General features: G+C 38.9%; 1 protein-coding gene across 2 annotated transcripts in view; it reads right to left on the reverse strand.

The window, feature by feature from the left end:
* SNX25 (sorting nexin 25) overlaps window positions 1-24246 on the reverse strand; it is an 81644-nt gene that overhangs the window by 26107 nt on the left and 31291 nt on the right. For both annotated transcript variants that reach the window (XM_084203838.1, XM_084203839.1), the window contains exons 4-7: window positions 23603-23775; window positions 22546-22732; window positions 16760-16830; window positions 6218-6408 (exon numbers count right to left, since the gene is read on the reverse strand). In XM_084203838.1, the coding sequence (XP_084059964.1) occupies window positions 6218-6408; window positions 16760-16830; window positions 22546-22732; window positions 23603-23775 (622 nt within the window). The remainder of the gene's footprint in view (window positions 1-6217; window positions 6409-16759; window positions 16831-22545; window positions 22733-23602; window positions 23776-24246) is intronic.

A 24246-nucleotide genomic window follows, 5' to 3' on the forward strand; every position in this document is an offset into this window, starting at 1 on the left:
TTTTATCACCAGGAACCCAAACACACTACCCAGAGTAGTCTGAATTTCTTTGTTTCTCACAGGCACCAACCAACTCACACCTTTTTCTTTGAAAAGAAAGAAGGTCCTCAAGCACTGGGGCTAATGAGTCTTCCTATGACTTTGCATTTTATAGCAAAGTTTATTTGGTTTGGAGCAAGACGTGAGCTCTGAGATTGAGGCATTAATCATTTCTCTAATATGGGTTTTCTGATACCTAACAATAATACAATTCTAGTCAGCATCAGCATGCCTCCCTCTCTGGGAAGACTGCTCATTTTCCTAAATCTAGCACCTGCAAAACTCTGCAACCAAGTTATGTGTAGGAAAAACAGTTTCCTTGTCTCAAGCTACACATGAGGAAACCACCTACATGGGCACATACACAATTATTGGCCCAAAATCAGTGCCTTAACAGACCAAGCTAACGTGGTTCTTTAACAACTGCAGTCACCTATGTTTGGTCTGAAACAGCTCCCCCAAATCTTGGGCAGTGTTTAAGTAAATTATATTTGTCTTCTATTAAATGCTCATTACATGTTTAAATTTCCTCTGTGACAAACATGTGCTATTCTCCTCTTTATCCTTTACCATACCAAAATCTTCAAAGTCATCTGAAGATGACTTTGCTCTTAGCTTTAAAACTATTTAAATATATGAATATCTGCCTTTAAAAGCTCACTCTCTGAACCTCACTGAAAAGCAGAGAGCACCTTGTTCAAGCTAAGCTTGATACAAAAATGGTGATCAGGCTGTCAAAAAAAACAACACAGACGTGGCAATTTAAAGGCCAGTCTGTGATTTAGCCTTATTACTGTGCATCATTATATTTTCTATTCAATCATTTTACCAAGGACAATGATTTAAAATACAAGTGTAAGAGGGTCTGACAGCCCCTCAAACAGATGTTTTCCCCATCTCAGGGACTGTCAGCTCTGTGAACAGCAGAGTTAATAAATCACAACATGGGGCATTTGCTGTCACTTCTTTGGTCTCTCTGCCTCCTTTATCCAAGCTATACCCACCCTGGCTGCCAGCAAGGAGGGTAACTAACAAACAAACCCCTCTCAGAAGGAACTGGGGCTAAGTGCTGCTGCAGGGAGCAAGGCAAGTGCAACCACCTCTCCCACCTAACAAAGGACCCATTGCACCAGTGCCCCACGGTACTCAAAGCAGTGGTGCCTAGCAACAGTGTGACACAAATCTCCTAACATGTAACCTTGCAAACTAAAACAAATAAATTATTGGGCAGGAAAAGCTTATTCTCTTGCAGAAATTAGACCTCTCAAATGTTTTCTTGATTTTTATTTAAGTCTGGAGTATCCTGGAATTATTAAACATGTTACCAGTACTTTACTAAAAGCAGTATGTAACAGCTGCAATGCGAACAATGGCAGACACAAGAGGGTTTCAGTTTTGAGGTGAAAAATCATAAAATGATTTTTTTATAAGCTGCCCCTGTAGTGGCAGATATATGCATATCCATATGTACATGCATAGTGTTTTGAACAGGAAGACAAAAAAATCACAACTGAGAGATCATAAAATATGAGTGCTAGTTTTGGCTGGGTAAGGTTAACATTCTTAAGAGACTGGCAGGGGCTGTTTTAGATTTGTGCTAAACACAAGGCTGATAACATAGAGATGCTTTTGGTATCGCTGAGCAGGGCTTCCATAGAGCCAAGGCCTTTTGTGCTTTTGGTACTGCCACACTGGAGAGCAGACTGGGGGGTCTGTGGGAGACTGGGAGCAGACACAGCCAGGACAGGTGACCCCAGCTGACCAAAGGGATGTTCCAGGCCATGTGACACCATGCTCAGGGTGTAAAGTGGGGGGGACACGATGTCTTTGTCCTCCCAAGTCAGTGCTACATGTGATGGGGCCCTGCTCTCCTGGGGATGGCTGAGCACCTGCCTGCCCATGGGAAGCAGGGAATTCATTCCTTGTTTTCCTTTGTTTGTGTGTGTGGCTTTTGCTTTCCCCATTAAACTGTCTTTATCTCAGCCTATGAGTTTTCTAGGTTTTAGACTTCTAATTCTCTCCCCAGTCCTGCTGGTGGGGGAGTGAGCAAGTGGCTGCATGGGTTTGGCTGCTGCTGGGGGAGAAACCACAACAGTCCTTTCTGGCACCCAACTATTCTGTGGATCTTACTTCCTTTCATGATTTAAAGAAGTTCTGCAGTAATTTGTAATCCTCAGCAAAAGATCATTTCACGATTCAGTATCACCATGGATTAGAGCACAAAACTCTAAGCTATGTTGGCACATACACAGGCATTAGGGCATTTGTACACCCTCAAATCTAATATCCAGTTAGCAGATATAATCTTAGAATTATCAGCCTCCACAGCAACCTTCAAATCCTGTTAACTCAATAGCAGCTCCTGGGTTTGGAAAAACCCGAAGCTTTAGTGTTGCCACATCAATTCCCTGCTTCAACAGGAATGTAACATATATCACAGCTGGTCACAGACTGCCTAAGACTTGGAAAGGGTTAGGTTTTTCTATTTTATTTTTTTTCTTAAGTGGGATGCTTTAACTAGTATCCCTAGCATGTGCCCACAGAAGAGACTTGTCCCTGGCTGTGCAGAGCAGAGACTTGGTCTTGTTAAATCCCTGAAGACAGTCACAACCTCTCTCTGGACAGGAACATAGAACAGCTAGGTAATTTAGGACTGCACAGGCACTAGGCACAGATTAGATGCACTGCACTATATTTCTTTGCAACACAGCAGATTCCCATTCACTACAACCACATTGACCTATAATGAAAAGCCCAAATAAAGCTGGTAACAGCACTGCAGATGGTTGGGATGAACAGCATTTGGGTCACTAAAGGAAATTTTCCGCTGGTATAACAACATACAGTCAGACTGCAGAACTTCTGGGTGCTGCTTTGGATTTTCTCCTTTTTTTTATTGGTAGAAGCCAGGAATAAGTGAAATATAAAAACCAATACTGATAAATATCTTTTTCCAAGTTGCATTTTAAAAACCCCTTAACTAATGTTTTGTCCATATATTGACCAAAATTAAAGTCTATATTTATCTTGTTATGTTTTAAAAAGAGGCAAGTCATCAGAAGGCTATCTCTGTCACAGCAATGTGAACTAAATGCAATGATTATTTAAGTGTCAGAAAGCATACACTAACCACATAAGGTACCTGACTTTTATTGCACATACACTAATGTAAAAGTCCCTACCTTGAGACTCACATATTCACAAACACACTTCTGCCCTTAAAAAAATCCATCCAGGCAATCAGGTGACAACAATTGAAGCTTGTTTTCTCAATATTCCCCAAATTCTGCACCATGATGTATCCTGACATATATGATCTTACAATCTGAAGCTTAGAAATCACTGTGAAAATCTGGTAAATCACCAGGTAAATCAGCATCTATCCACAGATGCAGTGGAAGCGAGATCTTCTGCAGGAGTTTCATCTTAGTCCTCATCAGCTGGATTATAAACATGAGCTCATTCCACCTCAAAATACGCTCAGATGGTTTCCTTGCTATTTCACAGCTAGTTAAGGGTCAGATCCTCAGACCCCCTCCCAGAACCCATAATGCACAAAACAGCTCCACTAAGATGCTGTGACTCCATATGTCAAATCCCACAGACAAGGTGGGGTGGCGGTTGTGCTCAGCACAACAGAGGAAAAAAACATTCACTGGATGTTATACAGACAAATAATTCAGACAAATAATTCAACTAATTACTGCAGTACTGTGCAGGCACAGTTCCTAAGAAAAAGGGCTAAAACAGCACTGACTATAAAGAGATGCTTTATATATTACATTTACTCAAACTGTGTTTTCTCCGAAAACAAATCTAACACTGTGAGAAGAGTTTAAATCGGGGTCAGAGTTAATGACAGAATTCAGATTCAGAGAGTAGCTGTGGTTTGTTTGCTTATGAGCACTGGATTACAATTCACATATTTAGGATTTCCCTAGAGAACCTGGATTCAGGAAAATTAGGTGAGTGAAACATGTACAAAATCAAATGAATAAAAATCACTAGACTACACTGACAGCACCTATATAAGCCCATACTCAGAACATGCATTAAAGACTTTTTACCAGCAATGCCATTACTCCCCTACAACTGCAGTCAGGAAAAAGCTTTCTATAGGATGCATAAGTGAAATCAAAATACAAGTTTAATTCACTAGTCAACTCTTTATTCAACTAGTACCCAAAATTCCCCAAAGTTAACAATGTATTCAAGCTTCTACACTACACTTATATAAAATATTAATTCAAAACACCATCAGTAAATGTCCATTTCTGACCTATTTCATGCAAGTTCAAGAAAGGAAGGCAAACATGCAGTTTCTTCTGCAAAAGCTAGTTCTACAATTTAGATGCTACCTTAACAGAAAAGTTGGCACAACCATATTCTAATGAGTCTAAGGGCCACGAGCTGCAATGTATCTCATCTACTAAATCCCAAACAATGCCTTTCCCTTTTGCTTAGAAAAGAGCCTGAGTGTTCAGTCAATACTGCCCAAATAGGAGGGGCCAACCTCCAAAATAACACCAGCTGCCTTGAAATAAGAACCCAGACTGCAGCCACCACAGTGCTAGAAGAGGATAAGAAGCAACAGTAAAGAAAGACTGATTCCTCAGCTTGGGCATTTTACTGTGCTCAAAAGGGAACAGCATGGCCTCCACCTCCCAAACAGCCTCCCACAGCTTCTTTCCTGGCAATGGAGAATCAGGGACAAGAGAAGGGAGAAGCAGCTTTCCTATTCTCTATACTGACATGACAGTAGAGAAGTTCTAGAGCTTCATCACAGAAACACCAAAAGCTTAGAAGCAAAACTGCCTCAGATCTCACTGTTTACACCATCACCACAACAAATGCCTGTGCAAGATGTCATTATTGCTATTAATAGTACCATTAACTCAATATTGAGCTGCTCATTGGTATATTTGCAGGATATAACCCAAGGTCAGCAACTCCCACTAAAAAAACCTCATTGGTTCATGAAACATGCAACATCAACTTCAGGAATTCCTTTGATTTTAATTACAATATTATATTTTATTATATTCCTGACTAATCCCTGCACCTATCAAGTGCATCTTCACTACTGGACTCCAGTCTTGAACAATCTTACGTCCCATGTATCTATCCAGAAAAGTTGATAACATCTCAGCAGGTATCAAAAGTGGCATCATTGGCTCATGCAGTGCTGCCACATGCTCTCATCTCTCTTTTTCTTCTTGGCACCACTTGCTGCATTCAACTTCAGGAAAGAGCTCAGGACTGTCTTGGCACAATCTATGACACACCAGCTGAAATCATGCTTTAAGGACAAGTGGGGAGTAAGGAATCATTGTATTTCAGACCTTACTCGAGAAAAAACAAAATACAAAAATTAGGAACTATTTCTCCATTATTCTATTTCTTCTAATATGTTACTAAGTTACAATTATTCTAAGGCTCTAACAAAAATTAAAGATCCCTACATGAAGACATAAGCTACCTCCTACCTACATGAAAAACAAAATCTTTTCACATTTGAATACATCAGCTACTGTGCTTTGCCCAAAGGGAACAGAGCAGATAACAAAAAAGTCACTAAATTTTTTAAGATTTGCAAAGCTAACTAGTCATTTTATTTTTGTAGATGCTGGCCAACACAACAGTAGTTACTTCTAATTCCAGACTACAGTGGTATTGAAAACCAGCATTTAGTCACAGCAGCTTTGCCAGAGATTTTCTGCAACAACTTCTCAGAGTTTTGTCAATTGCCTTCCATAAGTGTTTACTTTTGAATAATTCAGTATCTTCAAAACCCACACATTTCCTAAAGTAAGTACAACGAGGGCCAAAGACATATTGCACATATGCTGGCAGTCTTTTATTTGAAAGCAAGTTGCTACTTTTGCAAAAGCTGCTAAGCTGCATGTCCTTATTAACTCCCTACAGGTGGCATGTCTGAAAAATCACACGTGCTTACAAGCCACTCAACCCTTTGACAAGTTTCACATTGCACAATATTCCAAGCTGAGCAATTAATGTGTTGTTTCAGGTGCTTCAGTAATCTTTTCCCAAGGTAAATAAACCAAGCAGCGATTAATTTGTACTTGACCCCTGGGAGGAGGGAGGGATTAACACCAGTGAGGTAACATGATCCAGTGGTAACACGCTTAGAAAGACCTTCAGACAATGCCATTTGTACCTTCTGACTCGGAGGGCCATCGCCTTCATCAGAAATGCCATCTTCCTGCTGATCATAAGCAGGCCCTCCCAGGAGCCTTATTCTCTTCTCACACTGCTTCTTTGCCACTGTCAGCTGATTAATATACCTCTTCACATTGCGAGCCCTCAGGAGGTCAGCTTTCATTGCTGCGGTTTCTTTTCCTTTGGAATCTAAGAATAAAGCAAATCAGAGAGTATTTTACAACAGGAAAACATCCTTGTACCATCGCTTCTGTGAAAAGCAAATCAGACAGCATTTTACGACATGAAAATATTGTAGCACTGCTTCTGTGACCTGTCTGATCAAAGCATCTGTCATCCATGAATCAGCTATGCTCATCAGTACTGGCAAGTTTGCATTTGAAACAGAATGATGATTTTGAAACATTCTGCAGTGATCACTCAAGGGTTTACGCAAAAAAAGTTGAGGGGAAAAAAAAAAATCTTAATTCAAATGAATGGCAAAACCCAAGCCCTCCAGCTCTTTTTCTAGTTTGTTGGAGGACACAGCCCAAGACCTCTATACAGGATGTACATTTATCAGATGGCATTAAGGAAATTACTTACAGCCATGGCAAATGATAACACACAGAACTGATGGCCTGTATACCTCACTGAACATAGCATTAACTGCCTGGAGTCACGAGGGACTGGGCTCTCTTCCCCCCAGTCCAGCATGACACATTCCCACACATCTTATTTGCAAATCCATACTTCTTGTGCCTGATGTGAACAGCATATCATACAATATCCCCTCCAGACAACTGACCAAAGTTCACTCAAAATGGTCAGATGACTAAGAAAAAACATCTTATAATGCCATGCCAACACTACACAGTACTGTTAGATAGTCAAGTAATGTGAAGATGACAGTCAGCTGAATAAGGCTTAGTAATAGCCAGTGTAATGGTTGTGCATTCTACATTCCATCTTTTTCAGCTAATTACCAGGGTCTAAAAAAAGGAGCAGCAGATAAAGCAGATATAAAACCCTATCGTGTGGAAATCGCGTTTAATATCTGCAGGATGCGACTGATTCACATTTAGACACTGGTTTTATTCTCCTCTTGCTCATTGGTAACACTTATGCTTTTTTGGGCTGCAGCTATTGCTCAGTAGAAAAGGGCTTGGCTTTTACTTGGCTCTGGATTATCTGATTGCTCAGGGATAAATAGTAAAGATCTATTCTACTATGTTTTCAAAGTATTAATTGCTAGCAAAATCATGTAGATAAAAACAGCATTCGATTTTCACAAGAGTTGCTGTTAAGAAACAACTACATAGTTAGGTTTGTGAATGCACACACAGCAAAAAGGAAATCTCTCAGAAATTATTTAAAATCCCTATTTAAAGCAAGGGTCTAGTACATTAAGGCAACTTCTCCTTTTACAGCTGTTTTTACCCTTACATTTCCCCCTCAAAGCCACATGTGAGTATTGCATGAAACTCTAAGTTGTCTTTTACATACTGAAGGACAACTCAAGGTACACGAAGCTCCCTGAAGTTCTACACACAACTGAGTCCAGATATTTGCCCATATTTTTGATCTCACTTAATTTGCTTTATGTATTTACGTTGGTAGGGATGGTTCCTGGTACTCATCCATTGAAATACTAAGTATTTGTATCATTTGCATCTGAGCTGCTGTATAATAGTGAACTAAAGAGATGATACTCACTGAAGCAAATGATAAAATTACAAAAAAAAAAAAAAAGCCATCTGTTTTCCTGGCATGTTATCTCCACAGGGAAGTCAACAGAGCATTTAATTTAGTGTTTCAGTTCCCTAAACAGAAGTACCAGTATTAATGAGAGAAAAGGAAAGGAAAAGACCTTAAGGACAGAACAATGCTCTCCCCCAAATCAAAACATCAAAACATTTACAGCTATTACAAATACAGTTTAAGATTAAACTCCAACCTTTTCCTTGCTGCACTTGACTCTAAGATGATTTTTTAGAAGTTATCAATTCTTTCAATAGTTTAAATGCTTTGGGCTCATAATGCATACTTGAAATCCCACACTTTTGAAAACCCACAAACAGTACAATGCAATAATCATTCAGCATTCTTAAAACAAAAGTACTCTTCTTGATGGGAACAAGGCATTCTTGAAGGGTTTTCAAAGTATGCATGTCTACTTCACCTGAAATCTCATCATCCTGTGACTGCAGCAGGCCTCCAGGAGGGATCAATGAGCCCACCATTCCCAGTGATTATTTCCTGTCTTAACAGAGATCCTTCAAAAGCATTTACCTCAGCTCTTCATATCCAAAAGGAGCCACTCCAGCCAAGCATCACTCAGGGCAGTTCCAAAGATGACGCTGCCAGCCTGTTTCTGCTCCATGGATAAACAGGACTAGTCACTGTGAAAGGCTGCCAGTGACGTCCTTCACACATAAACAAGGGGCTGATGAAAAGCAGAGCAGCACAGAATGTGGCTGATGTGCTACAGAGCAGGAAAGACAGCATGGAACTAGAGACTAACACTGAGCATCGCTTCCAAATTACAAAAGATAAGCTCGCAGAAATCAGGAGGAGCATTTTCAGCTCAACTGGAGAAGGTTAGGTGGGTCATTGGTTTTCTCCAAACCCTAATGTGCTTTGGGGATTTTAGAGGTTTTCAGACCTAAACTGCTCTGCTTTTGTCATATTAAGCACCATCAAAACAATATTTTAAATTATAAAGTTTTCTTTTTAATATATTTTTGTCTGATTCCATAACTACCAAAATACAAAGACAGAATTAAGAGTGGTTTTCCCCATTTCTGAGCATCAGGAAAGATGATGTTCATTACATTCAGGTATCACTGCATAAACCAAATAAAACCAGAAAGGCACAAAAGGAAAGGCTTGCATGTATTCACAAACCTTCCAGCAATCTTCAATAAACAGAAAAGAAGTAGATTTCTGCAACTAAGACACTGTTTCACCACAATGCAAGGAGGAAAAAGCATCCTTTGAGTAATATTTTTTTTTAACAAGTAACAACTTTGCAGTTTGGGTATTTCCCAAAAAAAATATTATTAAAAACAAAGAAAAATCACTCCTTATCAAGACAAGATGCTACTTTGGGATTTCCTCCCCACAAGCTGCATACTCTTTACCAACAGCAACTGAGCAGAGCCTCCATCTCCAAAGGAGCAAAGTGTCTTTTACTAACTCCCTCCAAAATAATTCTCCATATCTGGCGAAATTTTGACAGGACGTGCACCGCCATGGAGGAACTTCAAATCCCAAAAAGGTCCTGTGCACCTCTCCCAAAGGCAACCCACAGCAATTACTACCAAAAGCTGAATTTCAAACTCTGCTTATCAATCCACAGTTTTAGATAATGCAATTTGCACCAAACAACATTAACATAGAAATAGTTGAAATGAGCTCAAACTTACCGAGTAATCAAAGCTATGCTACCTGTGCAAATTGTTTCATTCTATGCATTTTTTTTGTACTTCTGCAGTAATTTCTGACAAAGTTTCCACACTGTCTTCTAAATCACTCCAAATTATCTTGATCTGAGCTGAGCTAGAAGTATATCTCTAGATGCATATCCTAGCAAATCCACCAAAACCATTTCTGAAAAGGGATTAGTGATTCCTCACACCTCTTTCTTTCTTTCTTTCTTTCTTTCCTCTTCTTTTTTTTTTCCCCCTATGGTGGCTTTGCTACTTGAGGAGGTTTATATCTATTAAATACATCAAACTGAAGTACATATTCACATCATCCATTTTTAAGTCAGAATATGGGGCCTTCCAAATTGTCATGCCAAAAAATGTCACGCAAATTTTACTACCCTTAAGCACATTGGAGGATACACAAAAGCAATATAAATTTGCTTAAAGCAGAAACTTAATTGTATTTTAGACATACATGATCTGTCCCTTCTCTTAGCAGGACCAGCAGAAGGCAGAGATTTCTCATTTTACCTTCAAAGTTATACATGGCAAAAGCGTGAATAAAACTGAAAATACAAGTTCTTGCTCCTTTATAGCTTCAGTAACTACAGATCCATGACACCTGGCAGCACATACAACACTGACCAGCCCTACTGTCACTGAAGGAACAACACACATGCTGCCCATCACAAGCTTTTCTGCAAGATTTTTTCCAAGAGCCAGATTAAGCCCATACAGGGCCTCCTAAATGCCATGCTTATTAGTATTTAAGTAGTGAACATCGATTTAACATTTTCTTGTAAGCAGTAACTGGAACCTTATATATAACTTACAAGTCTTTATAGACCTCCTCCAATCTTAGAAACCTTGAATTGCAAGTTTTAAAAGCCTACATAGGCCTGGAAAAGCATTTGTTCAATTCTGTGAGAGCAGGATGACCTTTAAGAATAGCACACACTGTTCTTCTACTGCCCAAGGTCCAAGGAAAGGACCCTGGGCAGCTCTCCTCTGGTCTGACAAAAGACTGAGAAAAAAATGTGTTAAATCCCAACCACTACAACAGACAGGTCTGGGAAAAGGGACTTCCAGGGAAACCATGGACAAGTTAGGCCCTGATCATTAGCAATGTGTCACACAACACAGCCTCCCACTCACAGCCACAGCTGAGAAAAATACCAAGTCAATTGGCAGTAAGGTAAAGCTGAGCCTGGAAATCAGTATGTACCATACAGGAAAATAACATCCACCACAGAGAGCCTGTCTGCAGGTCCTTGCATCCCCTTTGGTCACATCCATCTGACCAGTCAGCCTCTTCCCTCCCTCTTCCATGAACAGCATCTCTGAGATCAACTGAGAGATGCATTACCATCACTACCAGACACAAAGGCTCTCAGGAACAGAAAGAAAAACTTCCTCTACAAAGCTGATTTGAAAATCACAAATAAAACCAAATAAATGTACCCCAGGCTCTGTAGCTTTTACCCTCATGCACATGGATTCCCTCCACGCTTGCTGCTTGAGTATGACGTGCCACACAATGTCAGCTCTTTAAGCCTTGCCAGAAAACTGCAAAAATAATTGTGTGTGAATGTTTATTCCTGTGTGGAGGATGCAGGTCAGGGGGAGGAATCATAATAGAGTTTTGACATAATTAAGTTACATGGCATCTGTAATCTGCTGCAACACACAAGTACCCATTTTACTTCACTTTAAATTATCATCTTGACAAAACCCACACATCACAACCCACATAACTAAGCTAGCCCGCAGCCCCAGCTTTTTTTTTTTTTTTAAATCCCTTTTTACAGCTGAACATTCGAGCCTCTTTCAGAGCCACAGCACCTGAGAGGCCTGCCCACAGCCAGGCCTGCTCCTGTGCCACTTGCCAGCTTTGCTTAGAGAAGCAAATATCTAGGCACACAGTGGGAAGGCTCAGCAGGAGAAATCTGCTGCTGCAAGGCAGCAGATCTCTCCACACAGAAATGGCTGCTTATTTGATCTGTCTCACAATCCCTGCTTGAAAACGAGCAGTTTTCTCAACAGGGATGCCCTGGGGTCGATTACACTGTAGTGTCTGAAAAACAGTCCCATCCAGTCATCCAAGGCTGGTTTCCAGTCGTGCTGTAAAGTCTATGCAGAGGGCATAGAAAATTAAAAGACAAATCAAACAAATCCCTTTACAAAAAAATCCTTAAAGAAAAAAAAAAAAAAATCTGTTGAGAGACTTGCTCTGTGTCGCCCTAAGACAAGGTCTATGCGTTTTCTGGGTTTGTTTTAAAAAGCAGCTAGTAAAAGAGAACTTTGCTAAAATTCTGGTAGGCTCCTGTAATACAGTATCAGTATGAGAAGAAATAAAAATGAGCCTGCTAAAATTAGAACCAGTGTATTTAAGCAGCTTCCTATTTATGTTACAGCAAATATCAAGTTGTTATAACAACTTACTTTGGTTGCTATTTCCCAATTTGTGGTTTTGAAACCTTTTCTTTATAAAAATTTAAGATTCTTGCTTCTAGGCACTTGCATATGATCTGTCATTCATGCTGTAATGCCTAATCCAGGTATTTGTCCTCTTACAAACTGCTTTAATAGATCAAAATGCAGTAAACATTTTTAGATAGGCATTTAGAGTCCTTCAAAATCTTCAGCAGATAAGATAGATTTTGTAAAATAAATAAAAACAAACCAACAAACAACTGGTTCAGTATTTAGAATGAAGCTGTATCAAAAGGTAAGATGAGGAACATTGTTTATAGTTAAAGGTGTAGAAGGATGTGACTCTTTTACCCATAGCACATGTGACTGTAGAGAGAGGTACCATCTGTAAGTACCAACAGGAAGAAAAACCAAACAAATTAAACAAAGAAAAACAACAACAAAACTACCACCAAAACCAATCTGCCTCCTACAGTCACTGCTTGAGTGATCATGACCATTTTGGAAGAAGATACACAGGAAGACACTGTTGGAAAAGTGAAGTAAGACAGATACATGTACACACCAGATTCTGTGATTTCCCAGTGTAAATGAGGGAAGTGCAGTGTCAGAATGCAATTTCTATTTACAGTGGCCTGCACTGCTCCAAAATAAACTATCTACCCCTCTAGACAACAACAATAACACTGTATTATGTTTCTTATTCAACTTCAGCAAGAGCCACAAGCAATTCTCCTGGCCACAGAAATTCTGTCATCCACCACAACACTGGCATCACGCTGCAAACCTCTCACATTACTTTGTGTCTCAACCTTTCAGACCTTTGACTCTCTCAGGGAGCCAAATGCAAAACTTACTGCTTAACATGAATCAGATGCTTCTGTACGGTTTTGTTTGCTCTCTTATGCTCACATACCAGAAGATTCAAGTGATAGAAATCTGAAAAGGAAGAAATCCTATAACATGCCATTGGTTAACTACAGAGGATTTAATAGAATCATGTGTAGAAGTACTTTAAAATACTTCCTGATTTTACTAGAGTGTCCTAACAGCTAAATATTTTGCCAATAGGTGGCACCAGCACTAATTAAAAAGTGTAAAGAACCTTGTCCTTACTGAGCAACAAGCCTTCCTCTCCCACCTTACTGGGCACCAACATTAAATGCAAACTTTGGCATCACCAAATAAAATGGTAAAAAAGTCAGGTAACTGTAGTCCCTAAGAGAAGTCATCAGTCTGAAATCTGGTCCTCAGGTTATTCATCATTTAATAGTAGACACCTAATCTTTTTAGAAAAAAGAAATACTTTTGGTCACTTTTAGAGACTTAATTATGTCTCCTTAACCAACAGTAAAATCCCACAACCCTGCTCAAAATACTTATTGCTAGCCATATGGTTGTACAACACTTCTTTTGCTAAAAGTATAAATAGTGGCTAAGCATTCACTACTGCAGATTTTTGGCCACCTCTGCTCCACTAACTGCTCCTCAGGTTTTTGTTTATTCCTTCTTTTATTGAAAACACTGCCTCAGGGAGCTCCCATATTTCCACATGATGGAGGCTGACGCCGCTCTCGTGTGGAACCCCAGCTGAGTACTGCATCCAATTCTGGGGACCACAGCACAGGAAAGACATGGACCTGCTGGAGCAGGTCCAGAGGAGGGCCGTGAAGATGATCAGAGAGATGGAGCACATCTCCCAAGAGGAAAGGCTGAGAGAGCTGGGATTGTTCAGCCCAGAGATGAGAAGGCTTTGGGGACACCCAGCTGCAGCCCTTCCGTACTTAAAAGAGGCCTGTAAGAAAGATGGGGACAGACTTTTTAGCAGACCTGTTGCAATAGGACAAAGGGGCAATGGTTTTACACCAAAAGAGGGACAATTTGGATTATATAAAAGGATTTTACAATGAGGATGACAAAACACTGGAACAGGCTGCCCAGAGAGATGGTAGATCCCTGGAAACATTCAAGGTGAGGTGGATGGGACTCTGGGCAGTCTAGTTGAAGATGCACCTGCTCATTGCACAGGGATTAGAGGATTTTTAAAGGTCCCTTCCAACCCAATCCACTCTATGATTCCATATCCATGTACCTACTATCTACACTTGCTCTACTCTTACACTTTGAGAGCAGATGTCAGGCTCAAGACAACGCTGGCCAGACAGAGTTCAGCTGCTCTAGTTGAACACCCAGGCTCTAAAGATGCAGTAACATTTTCAGGACCCAACTTTGCCACAGGAAGAAGGAATCAGCTATCAGTAAGACTATCTCTTGCCAGGCTGGGGTCAAAGTTAAGAGATGCCCTTGACACAAAGGCAGGAGCTCATTTAGCAGCCAAGAAGAACTGTCATATACATCCAGCTGCCACGCTCACACATCACTGCAGGTATGCACCACATGCTGGGGGAGAAGGTTAAAAAGAAAAGGACAGAATGAGATTGTGCAGACACACTTGGATTTTGCATAAAGCTTACATTTAGTTATTCACCATTAAATCCAGGGGTAGCATTACGCCGTAGCATCCAGAAAAGGAAACATCAAAGCATGATGCTAAGTAACATGGCAGTCTGTTCTACAAGATTTCAACAATCTTTATGGTAGCAGTGAGCTGTGCTGAGTTTTTTGCTGGGTTTTGTTTGTTTTAAGAAGGGTATCACAGTTTTTCCTCTAACCTTTTGTTTTTAAAATTCAGGAACATATTAGATGCATTACCACATTAGGTAAAATGCCTCCACCTCCTTTAGGCACAAAAAAGTCTTCAGAACTAGATTTTACCCCTCTACAGTTTTGATAGCCCTCTTTAGAGTTTATTGTACATACATAGAGCATACATGAAAATATGTATGTACATGTACAATATGTATGTACATGTACATACATGAAAAATTTTGGTAGATTAAAATCTGAGTGGAATAACTGAAATTAAAAATCTGCCCTAAATTTGTGTGAACTATAAAAAGACTGTACTGGCATGCCTCTGTTGGGCACACTGTTTCCTATGTGTCAAGCAAAAAAAATCACCTTTTTCAGACAATGTGCATAACCATTTAATAATTTAACCATTAACCATTTAATAAACAAAAGTGTTAGCCCCAATAGTCCTAATAGCTGAAAGAGTCAGCAGTGGTAATTAACCCTTAAATTATAGACAAAGTTACCATGGGAATAAACCAAAAGTCCATATCATAATAAAAACTTCAATGCACCACCTAGTGAAATTCATTAGGCTTTTTTTTTAGTACAGGTAGAAAGAGCCCATAAAAATGCAGAATTGACTTTACCACATACCACCAGCTCTATATTTTTGTATCTGTTCTGCAGCACCAGGAAATTGCAGCTTCAAAAAATCTTCTATTCATGATTTAGAACAGTAGATATTTAAACAGATAAAGTCAAGTGAGATAGAGAAGAATTAATTAATAAATAATTAATAATAGAAACATAAACTGTATAAAAATATTCCCCAAATCAATTATTGTCTCAAAAAGACCAATGGAAGCACAAATGGAAATACAGGCTTAGCAAGATTTGATTTTTCATAATGTTCTCAGAGTTAAAATTCCCTGTTCTCATTTTATTACTTTATGAAACAGCCTTTCCATTCAATTATCTTTTATCTGAAAAATATTAATATCTATTTCTATCATGTACACTTGAATAAAAAACAATGCCTACTTTTCCTTTTATCTTGGTTTGATACAAGCAGGACAGCCTACTGGAATGCACATTTAGCTCTATTTTAGAGTGTAAACAAAAAGCATTATTGGTGTTGACAACCTTATGCTTTCCAAAACTTGAGCATGGACCTCAAACTCTTCAGATTACCAAAAACTTCCTCACCCCACAGCATGTTCATTTTCTCTTTCTGCATTTTTCATTACACTTAAATATACTTTTTAAAGTTTTCCTTTCTGATATAAGGAACTAGAAAACTACTTTTTTTAACCTAGAGAGAGATACAGATTACATGAGAACCTAAAATCTTTTAGATTTATTTATAAGAAATTAATTTTACTATCTGTTGCCTTTTTATTATGCATTGATACAACTGAAGTATACTTCCCTAAGCAATGATTTAGTCAGTACTTTTGCCATTAAGATCATGTTCTGATGATATACCTCAGTTTTTACATATTTTGAGAGCCATAAAAGTAGTATGTGTAATAAATATAAATACAACTGTAATATGCATTGCTTTTTAAAAGGCAGCCATTGCCAAATCACTGCAGAAAATTAAGAGGACTTTTTATTGCAACTCAAAAACATAATACAATGAAGAGTCAAAATAACTGTTTGACAAATTATGCTGCATCATTCCTTCTTCTGTGTTACGAAAAGAGAACAGACTGAGATTTTGAAGAACAGATTGTACGAAAAAGAATGTGGAAATATGATTCTCAGCATATGAATTTGTAATGTCAGAATTCCCAGTTGCAGCAAGTTCTGAAAATAAATGTATCATAGATTTGACCTTTCTCATGATCCATCAGCTTAGATGAAGATAGGGTGGGGGCATGATCGTACCATGTGAGCTTCTGGAAGATTCAGATAAATGAAACAGAACCAAAATACTAAAGGCATAGCATTCCTAAAATCTGTCTAAAAAACCCACACACACTGACTGCATATGCATGGCACGAGTTCAAACAGCTTTTCAAAATGAAAACAACAGATGTGACTTAAAAATGGCATCTTACCTTTCTGTCTCTTCACTTGGGGAATATTGCTGATTGTGGTTGCCTGAACTATTTCCACTACAATTTGATACCTAATTTTAAAAACAGTAGGGAATAAGGGTGAAGAGAGGGAGGAGAAGAAAAAAATATGGTATTAATTTTTTACAATGTGTTCTTCATACAGCACACTTAAGAATTAATAAAAATCAAAATACTTCTACTTTCTCCTCATCTAGAAACAGGTTAATCTCACAGTAAACCTGCAACCTAAGGAGCAGTGTGCACATGGAGCAGGGAAAACAGATTATCTTGAAACAAAAAGGAGACATTCAACTAACAATAACACTGCACTCTTCTCTCAACTGATGACATTGCACAGACAGGTAATATTCAGAAAACACAATATAAAGTCACACTCTAAACAATAAATATAAGTTTTCATAGGAAACCAGGATGGTGGTTCAGTTTAAAATAAAAGAGCTGTCTGTAAGGTTCTTCCAGCTAATCCACTCAAAATAGAGCATATATAAATTTGCAGAAGAAACAAATTACACTAAAATACATAAAACAAAGTACTACACTCCCAGAAAAACTATAACATGTTTATCACCTAAATGACACTAAACAATAGCAGAGAGTTAATGCAGCTAGCAAACTGAATTTTAAGTAAAACTGATTTTGTAACTAACAAATACTATGCACTTAGCAAAGAAAATTACTGTCAGTTAAGTCCTTCATAAATGTCATAGTCCTGGTCATAAGACTCAAATTCCTTTCAATGCACTTACTTTGGTAGCTATTAATACTTGTAAGAAAGCAAGTATTCCAGTGAATTTGCTAGCTATCAAGTTAACTCTTAGACGAAAGCTGAAGCCTCCTGGAAAGGCTGCTGTTTCAGTGATGACTTATTCTCCATTGAAGAAAGAACATGTGATCCTTAAAACATATTTCCCTTCTTTAACGTAAACTTTTTTCACCAACATCACTCAATTCCCCTCATTTCTCTCATAACTCTTTTAGGATTTTGATTGTCTCTGGCTCTTTGTATACACAGTTTTATACACACAGCATACACACACAACTACATTTCCAGATTTTTTTTCCTACAGCAAATTCTTCAATTATCACATTGAAACCTGAAAATCTGTTTGAAAACCTGTAATTTTTGTAACACCACTTCCTTTTGCCATTACTGTGTTTAGATTGTTTCCACCCACCAACAGAGTTCTTGCCCAGTCCGTCAGAGGAAGAACAGCCCCACAGTAAGGGTGGTGGTGTGGTGCAGAGGAAGTCCCACAGTTAATTCCCCACTCAGACAAAGACTTCCCAAATTCAGGGCAGCTCAGTTAGACTTTTGATGCATTGAATCTGTGATCTGTAAATGCACTGCAATGACACTCATTGACCTCACTCAGGTGTTGTAGGCCAACTGAGAAATCATGAATTTATCAAACAAAGTACAGACAACCAACTGCACATGGAAGGTAGTTCCCACTTATCTTACAATTCTTCTCCTTCCAGATTTCCTCCCACTTGTTCACTTTCACAGTTTCAGGTATTTTTATTACCAATAGTTAACACAGCATCTCTTTTTTCCCAGTTCTTTGTATTACTTTGATATGGAAGATGCTGGGAGTTACATGCTCAAAGATGCTATTTAGTCTGTTCCTCCCAAGCACTGGGCCCTTGCTGCAAGTACTCAATGGGAGTGCTGTACAACACTGCACCCCAGAAACACCCCTTGCTACACTGCCAGACCATGACCCTTTTCTCCCTGTAACTCTGCTCCAAATATTCCAGCTGACAGATATTCTGTGGTGCTGGTGATTAAACACCAAAGGACATTTTGAATGTGATGTATTAATTTAACTTTGAGGAAGTGACTGTGCTTGATAAACTGGACCCTTCATGGCTTCACATCCATATTACTTCTTCCTTTTTCTCTGTTCTATTCATGCACTTCTCTCATTTCTTAGGTAAAAGATGATACAGGGACAGTAGTAATGGTCTTTCTTACCATGAACTGTGTTGTGACTTTGTGCTGCTGTAACAATAAATATCAGAATAAATACAATGCTGAACCTGGGAGCAGAATAAAACCTATCCACCAGCTTATTTCCTTACTATTATTTGTTCTCAACTATTTTTTAACTCTGCAGTTATCTTTAGTTTTCTCCTGACAGAGAAGGTAGGTACATGTTTCCCATCTGATGTGAAAGAACTCATCTTTTCTTCCTTATTTGTAGCAGAATTCCAATTAATCCATGCTAACTTCAGTCTGAGGGGAAATGAAGGTGAAATTTCACTGTTTAACTATTTCTTCCTGAAAGACAGGGACAACACTGTTTGTGAAAACTTGGAAATACAGGAATAAAAGTCTGCCTCCCTTCATGACAAACATCAAAGAAATGAAACATTAGAAAGAGCGAGTTTGAAGGACATTAGTGTATAACCATACAATGGTCCCTTCTGTGAAAGCTTTGTTGGTTTGTTTTTCTCACCCCATTTTCCCCAGCAAATTCAACATTTCAGATGGTAAAGGTATGATAGGAAAACAAACAAACCCAAAATAGCTCCCCAGAAATCAGCAAATTCCTTTTTATGAAAATACCAGCTCCCCTGATTTCCCTTCAAAAATTAAAGGGATATTTCCACAAAAACAGTAGTTATGTTCCAAGAGATTAAGTGACTAAATGTTAGAGCTCCACTACAGACAAACTATGAATCCTAAAGTTCTCCAAAATTAATATTAAGTAGTTACTGCATCAATCAAAGGCTATCAAAAAAAAATCCATAAAAGCAATGCAGAAAATCAATACAATACTTCTTAAAGTAGTGCTTCTAAGCTAGGAGAGAAACAAGGTTTAGAAAATCCTAGCGCTATTGTTATCCTTTCAGGGAGAGCTATTTGCACAGCAGAGAGCTTTACACTTGCTTACAAGGAGACCCACAGAGTCTTCCTCTCTTTTCTGACATCCTGGGTGAGAGCAACACACCCCCTTCACCCACAGGTTTCCACTGAACCAGCCAGAGGTTTTCCCTGCCTTCCCCACCGCGAATACCTGGCTATGCCCACAAGAAAGCCTAGCACAACTCTGTCAATGAAATCAGCCTGGAAGGATGCCTTATCAGCCCTCCCTCCTGCACTGTCACGTGCATACATCAAGGAGCACCCAGGAGTCCCTGCCTCCTTGGCTGCGGTCAGTCAGGAGTCTGAGGAAATGGTTATCAGTGTCCCACAGCCTCTTGAACTTAGCAAGGTATTTTATCTTTATTTTATTAAACAGATAACAATCAATCTGCAAAGATAAGCATGACAGGAATGTTTAATACAAAATAATGAGTTGCCAGCAACTGTAGTGCCTTAGGATAAATTTCCCTCAAAGCTTGGCCTACAGTGAAAATTGCTACTGTCTGTATGTGTTCTTTACCAAGACGTTCTGTGGCAACATTATAAGTAACAGGAGCAGGCTTAGAGCTCATGAGTGCCATGCACTGGCTTAGAACAGACACTGAAAAATTATTTGCAAATAAAACCAAGAATAGGAATTCTTGATGAGCATAATTACCCAGAATAGCATCTAACTGGAAAACCCTGTTTAAGTAAAACATGCCAGTAATTTAATTGTTGTAAGAGAATGGGAAGCATTTGCCCCACTCCCATCATTCCAACAGACTCTTACTGTGTTTCTCAGGGATTAAGTGCACAACAGCTTATTTGTTTCTTCCTATTTAACTCCTTCTCTATAGATTTGCCCTGTGGTTCACTGTTGTGAATTACAGCTAAGTACCACCTGGTTTTGTTTGGTTTTCAATCCATACAGGGACCACTGTTTGGTTTGTTAAGGCAAGCTTTCACTGGTTAATCATGAAAGCTTTGCCAAATAGACCGCACAAATTTGAGATGACTGCAGGTTGGCCCATCTCTTTCTGGGTGCTCCCACAGTGCTGGAGGACAAAGAGAATGGGAATGCCTCCTCCCACAGGAAATGCTCTTTAACCACTATCCCAGAGGAAGGAAGAACACTGCCTCCAAAATCAAAGACTATTTCTCTTTTAAAAGAAGATCTATTTTCTCAGACATTTTCTATTAAAATACTGATCAGGTTAGACTGACCAACATTTCATAGGGTGTAGAGGAACACATTTCAAGATGATGGCAGTTAGAATTCATGGACTAGAAAGAAAAAACCTAGGTGCAGCCAAAACCACATTATTTCATAAAGCAGATCTGCTCTCTGGTATTAGAGAACGCAATTTAAAGTGACCTATCAGCTAAAAAGAGAACACACTGAGCATTAATGTGCTTGAACAACAACAACAACATTAGAGGTTTTTTTTCTTTTGAAACAAACAGATCCATTAGTGTGATTATGCTAATAAATACATCAATTAGGTTTTAGGCAGAGTCTAATATAGACTAATTTCTGCTCTCAGGAAAGGCACACTGTCCTAGAGTAAAGAGCAAATTTTACAGCAGATGAACAATAAGTAGCCAAGCAACAGAATCATTTCACCATCACCTAAATGTATTTTCCTATCCCAGAAATGCAAGTGGTTTCAGAATCAAAGAGAAGAACAGAGAAAGGATGACGTTATTTGCACAGCCCGCACACTCCATCCCAATAACCCTGCTCTTGGCCTGATCAGGCCAAGCCTAACAGGGTCACAAGAGATAGCACAGAATGCACCACATATAATCAATGTGCATGTGTATTTCAGATATTTCTGCAGCCATTTGAGAAGAGAAAAAGCTGGCCTGCAGCAGCAATAGAGGGGAGTTGGAAGAGGAAAAACTGCCAGTTCTGGCTGGTGGTAAGAGCTTAGGACAAACAATCCAGACATGGTTTCAGGGGTCCTCCAAAGCTTTGCTCTGCTCAACAAAACCAACTCAAGGACATCTAGGGAGGTTCTAGAACAGCAGAACCTTCTCTCGTCCCCACTTCCCAGTCAGTTGTTCCTTATCCTTTCACATAAATCAGAAATCAGAGGAGAAACAGCTGCAAAGATAAGGCAAGCATAAACAACCAGTTCTTGGGCAAGCAGGCTTGAGATGCGGGCAATATCTCATATTGAGGGGAGAGATACAAGGAGAAAGAGATGAGACAGGGAGTGGAATTAGTATGAAAGTGAGCAGGTGCTATTTGCATTAGAAAATAGGCAAACAAACATCAAACAAACTGGTGATATGTAGGAGCTCAGTGATGTTTGTTCTGTTTTTAACGAGCTCTGCAGAGTTCATTAACACAGTTAAGAAGAATGCAATTGGGAAACACCTCCCTGCAACAGTCCAGGAAAACCTCTCATCCAGTGGTATAACATGCTGGAACTCAAACCCCTTCTTTCCACACCACAGCTGAATGCTCAGTGTCCCTAAGATCACTATAGTTCACAGTCACCTGACCACCATGGCCAGTCATAATTCATAAAGATAATGAGGAGAAAACCATCCACACAAATGGAAATTCAACATATTGCATCTAACTCCACAGAGGCAAGTTGCAAAGAAGAGTTCAGTATGCCTTTCATACATTTCAAGCATTTATCCCTTTCAACAGTACAATCATCTCCAGTATACTACTGAGCAGAATTTTTATGCATTTTCTGCCACTGAGCTAAAATGCTGATTACATTAGAGATCTAACAAATGCTGTAGCTTATCATCCTTACTATCCCTGCTTCACCAAACAAAAAGAAGTCTAAAATTAAATTTAAAAAGAAAAAATCACAATTCATTCAAATCTTAGTAATGGGCTGGAAAAGAAGCATGTTTAGTTTTGAATGAGCTACAGTGAAACGTTAAATACCTCAGTTGTTTCAGGAACTCAACATCAGAGCTGCTGTTAATGAGCTTGATGAACTCCTCATAAGAAGGAGCATATGTGTAGTCTTTCTTCTGATGCTCATTCATCTGTTCTCTGTACTCCAGCTGGCTGAGTAGCATTCGGTTAATGTAATCTGGATCACTCAGCAGTTCCACCACTGGTTTCAGGACTGGAGAGAAAAAATATTTTAAAACAAAATCCTTATGTTGAAGAATAACTGCTGTCTTGCAAATGAAAACTGGAGATAAAAGGCAGAAATAAATATCCAAGTTTATAGACATCAAAAAAATCCAAAACCAGTCTTCTGGACCACAAAGTACATTTGAGATTGCATATACTTTCTTGATAAAACTGGTTATTCTATTACAGAAATTGATGTACATTGACAAAGCTGAGCTCTATTTGGAAAATTCCAAGTGTTTTCATTCTTTATGCTGTGTGTTCTGAAGGCTATGACATTATAGCCAGTATAAATGAAAGTAATCTGAATTGCATAATATACTTGGGACTTCATAATTTCTGAATTTGACAGTGACATAAAAAATGCAACTGTGTTTATAAAGTGTAGATGATAAACGCAAAATACAAATCCCTCAATTTAAAAAAAACACACTGCATAAATCAAAGACTAAAATAATGAATTAAATAAAATATAATGATTCAGTTATAGGATCCACAGATTTAAGGATGTGCTTATTCATCTGAATGTAATATAAAAGGCAAGAAATATTCATATAATCACTATAAATAGTGCCAAGGAAAGCTGCAAAAGTATTCTTCTATGAAAAAACAGAAGGAGAAAGGACAAATTGTGTTTCATCCTGAAATGTGATAATCAGCCTGGCATCAGATCATGAGAGTTAAGTATATGCTTGATTTTGTGAATACAGTGTCTTACTGGCTATCACAGAAATTAAATTTCAGAATGCAAAAGCAAGACTTATACATGATAAAAAATCAAGACTTACACAGGATAAACTTTGTAATTGCTACTATTGTACATGCACAAATGGTTAATCATCTCTTATCCTTGATCTACCTTTTGTTGCAAGTATTTCTGCAAGGACTATGCGCAAGCTGACAGACTGGACATCCTTTGAGGGTAGGAGACAATACACCAGAACTTGAGAACATTTTTGCAGAAATCTTACTTCTTCATCAGAGCTCCTCAAGCATGAGTGCAGCAAAAAAGGTCTTGGTGGATCTTCTTGCCTAGAGAGAGAAAAACAAAGATGAGAGAACTTACATACACTTGCATCAGAAGTCATCAGTCGCTAATTGATAAAATGACCATCAGTCACTAATTGATAAAATGCTGCAGCATGAACACTGGGTGGGGGCTGTGCTGAACATGCACAGCAACATGCTGCTGGGTGAGTAAGCCCATGATGCACACTGTGTTGTTTGCAGACTCCTCACAAACAAGTTTTTGGATGACAGCTCTGACAGAAACAGGGAGCAAATCTCCCTCACCTTGATTCTGTGCCCAATATTATCTAGTTTATCTCCTTGCAGGTGCCAGTGGTTTTCTGGACTTTTCAGAACATGTTTGACTGAACTCCTTAGTGCAGGTCACAGCTGTACCTTTCCTTTATACAAAAACAGCTGTAGAAGCAGAGACAAGGTATCCTAGCAGTTCTTTTATGGCCACATGCCTGATGTGCTCCAATCCATTTTAACAAC

This window comes from Fringilla coelebs, assembly GCF_963513975.1.
Source record: "Fringilla coelebs genome assembly, chromosome: 4".
In the NCBI taxonomy this organism is placed as follows: Eukaryota; Metazoa; Chordata; class Aves; order Passeriformes; family Fringillidae; genus Fringilla; species Fringilla coelebs.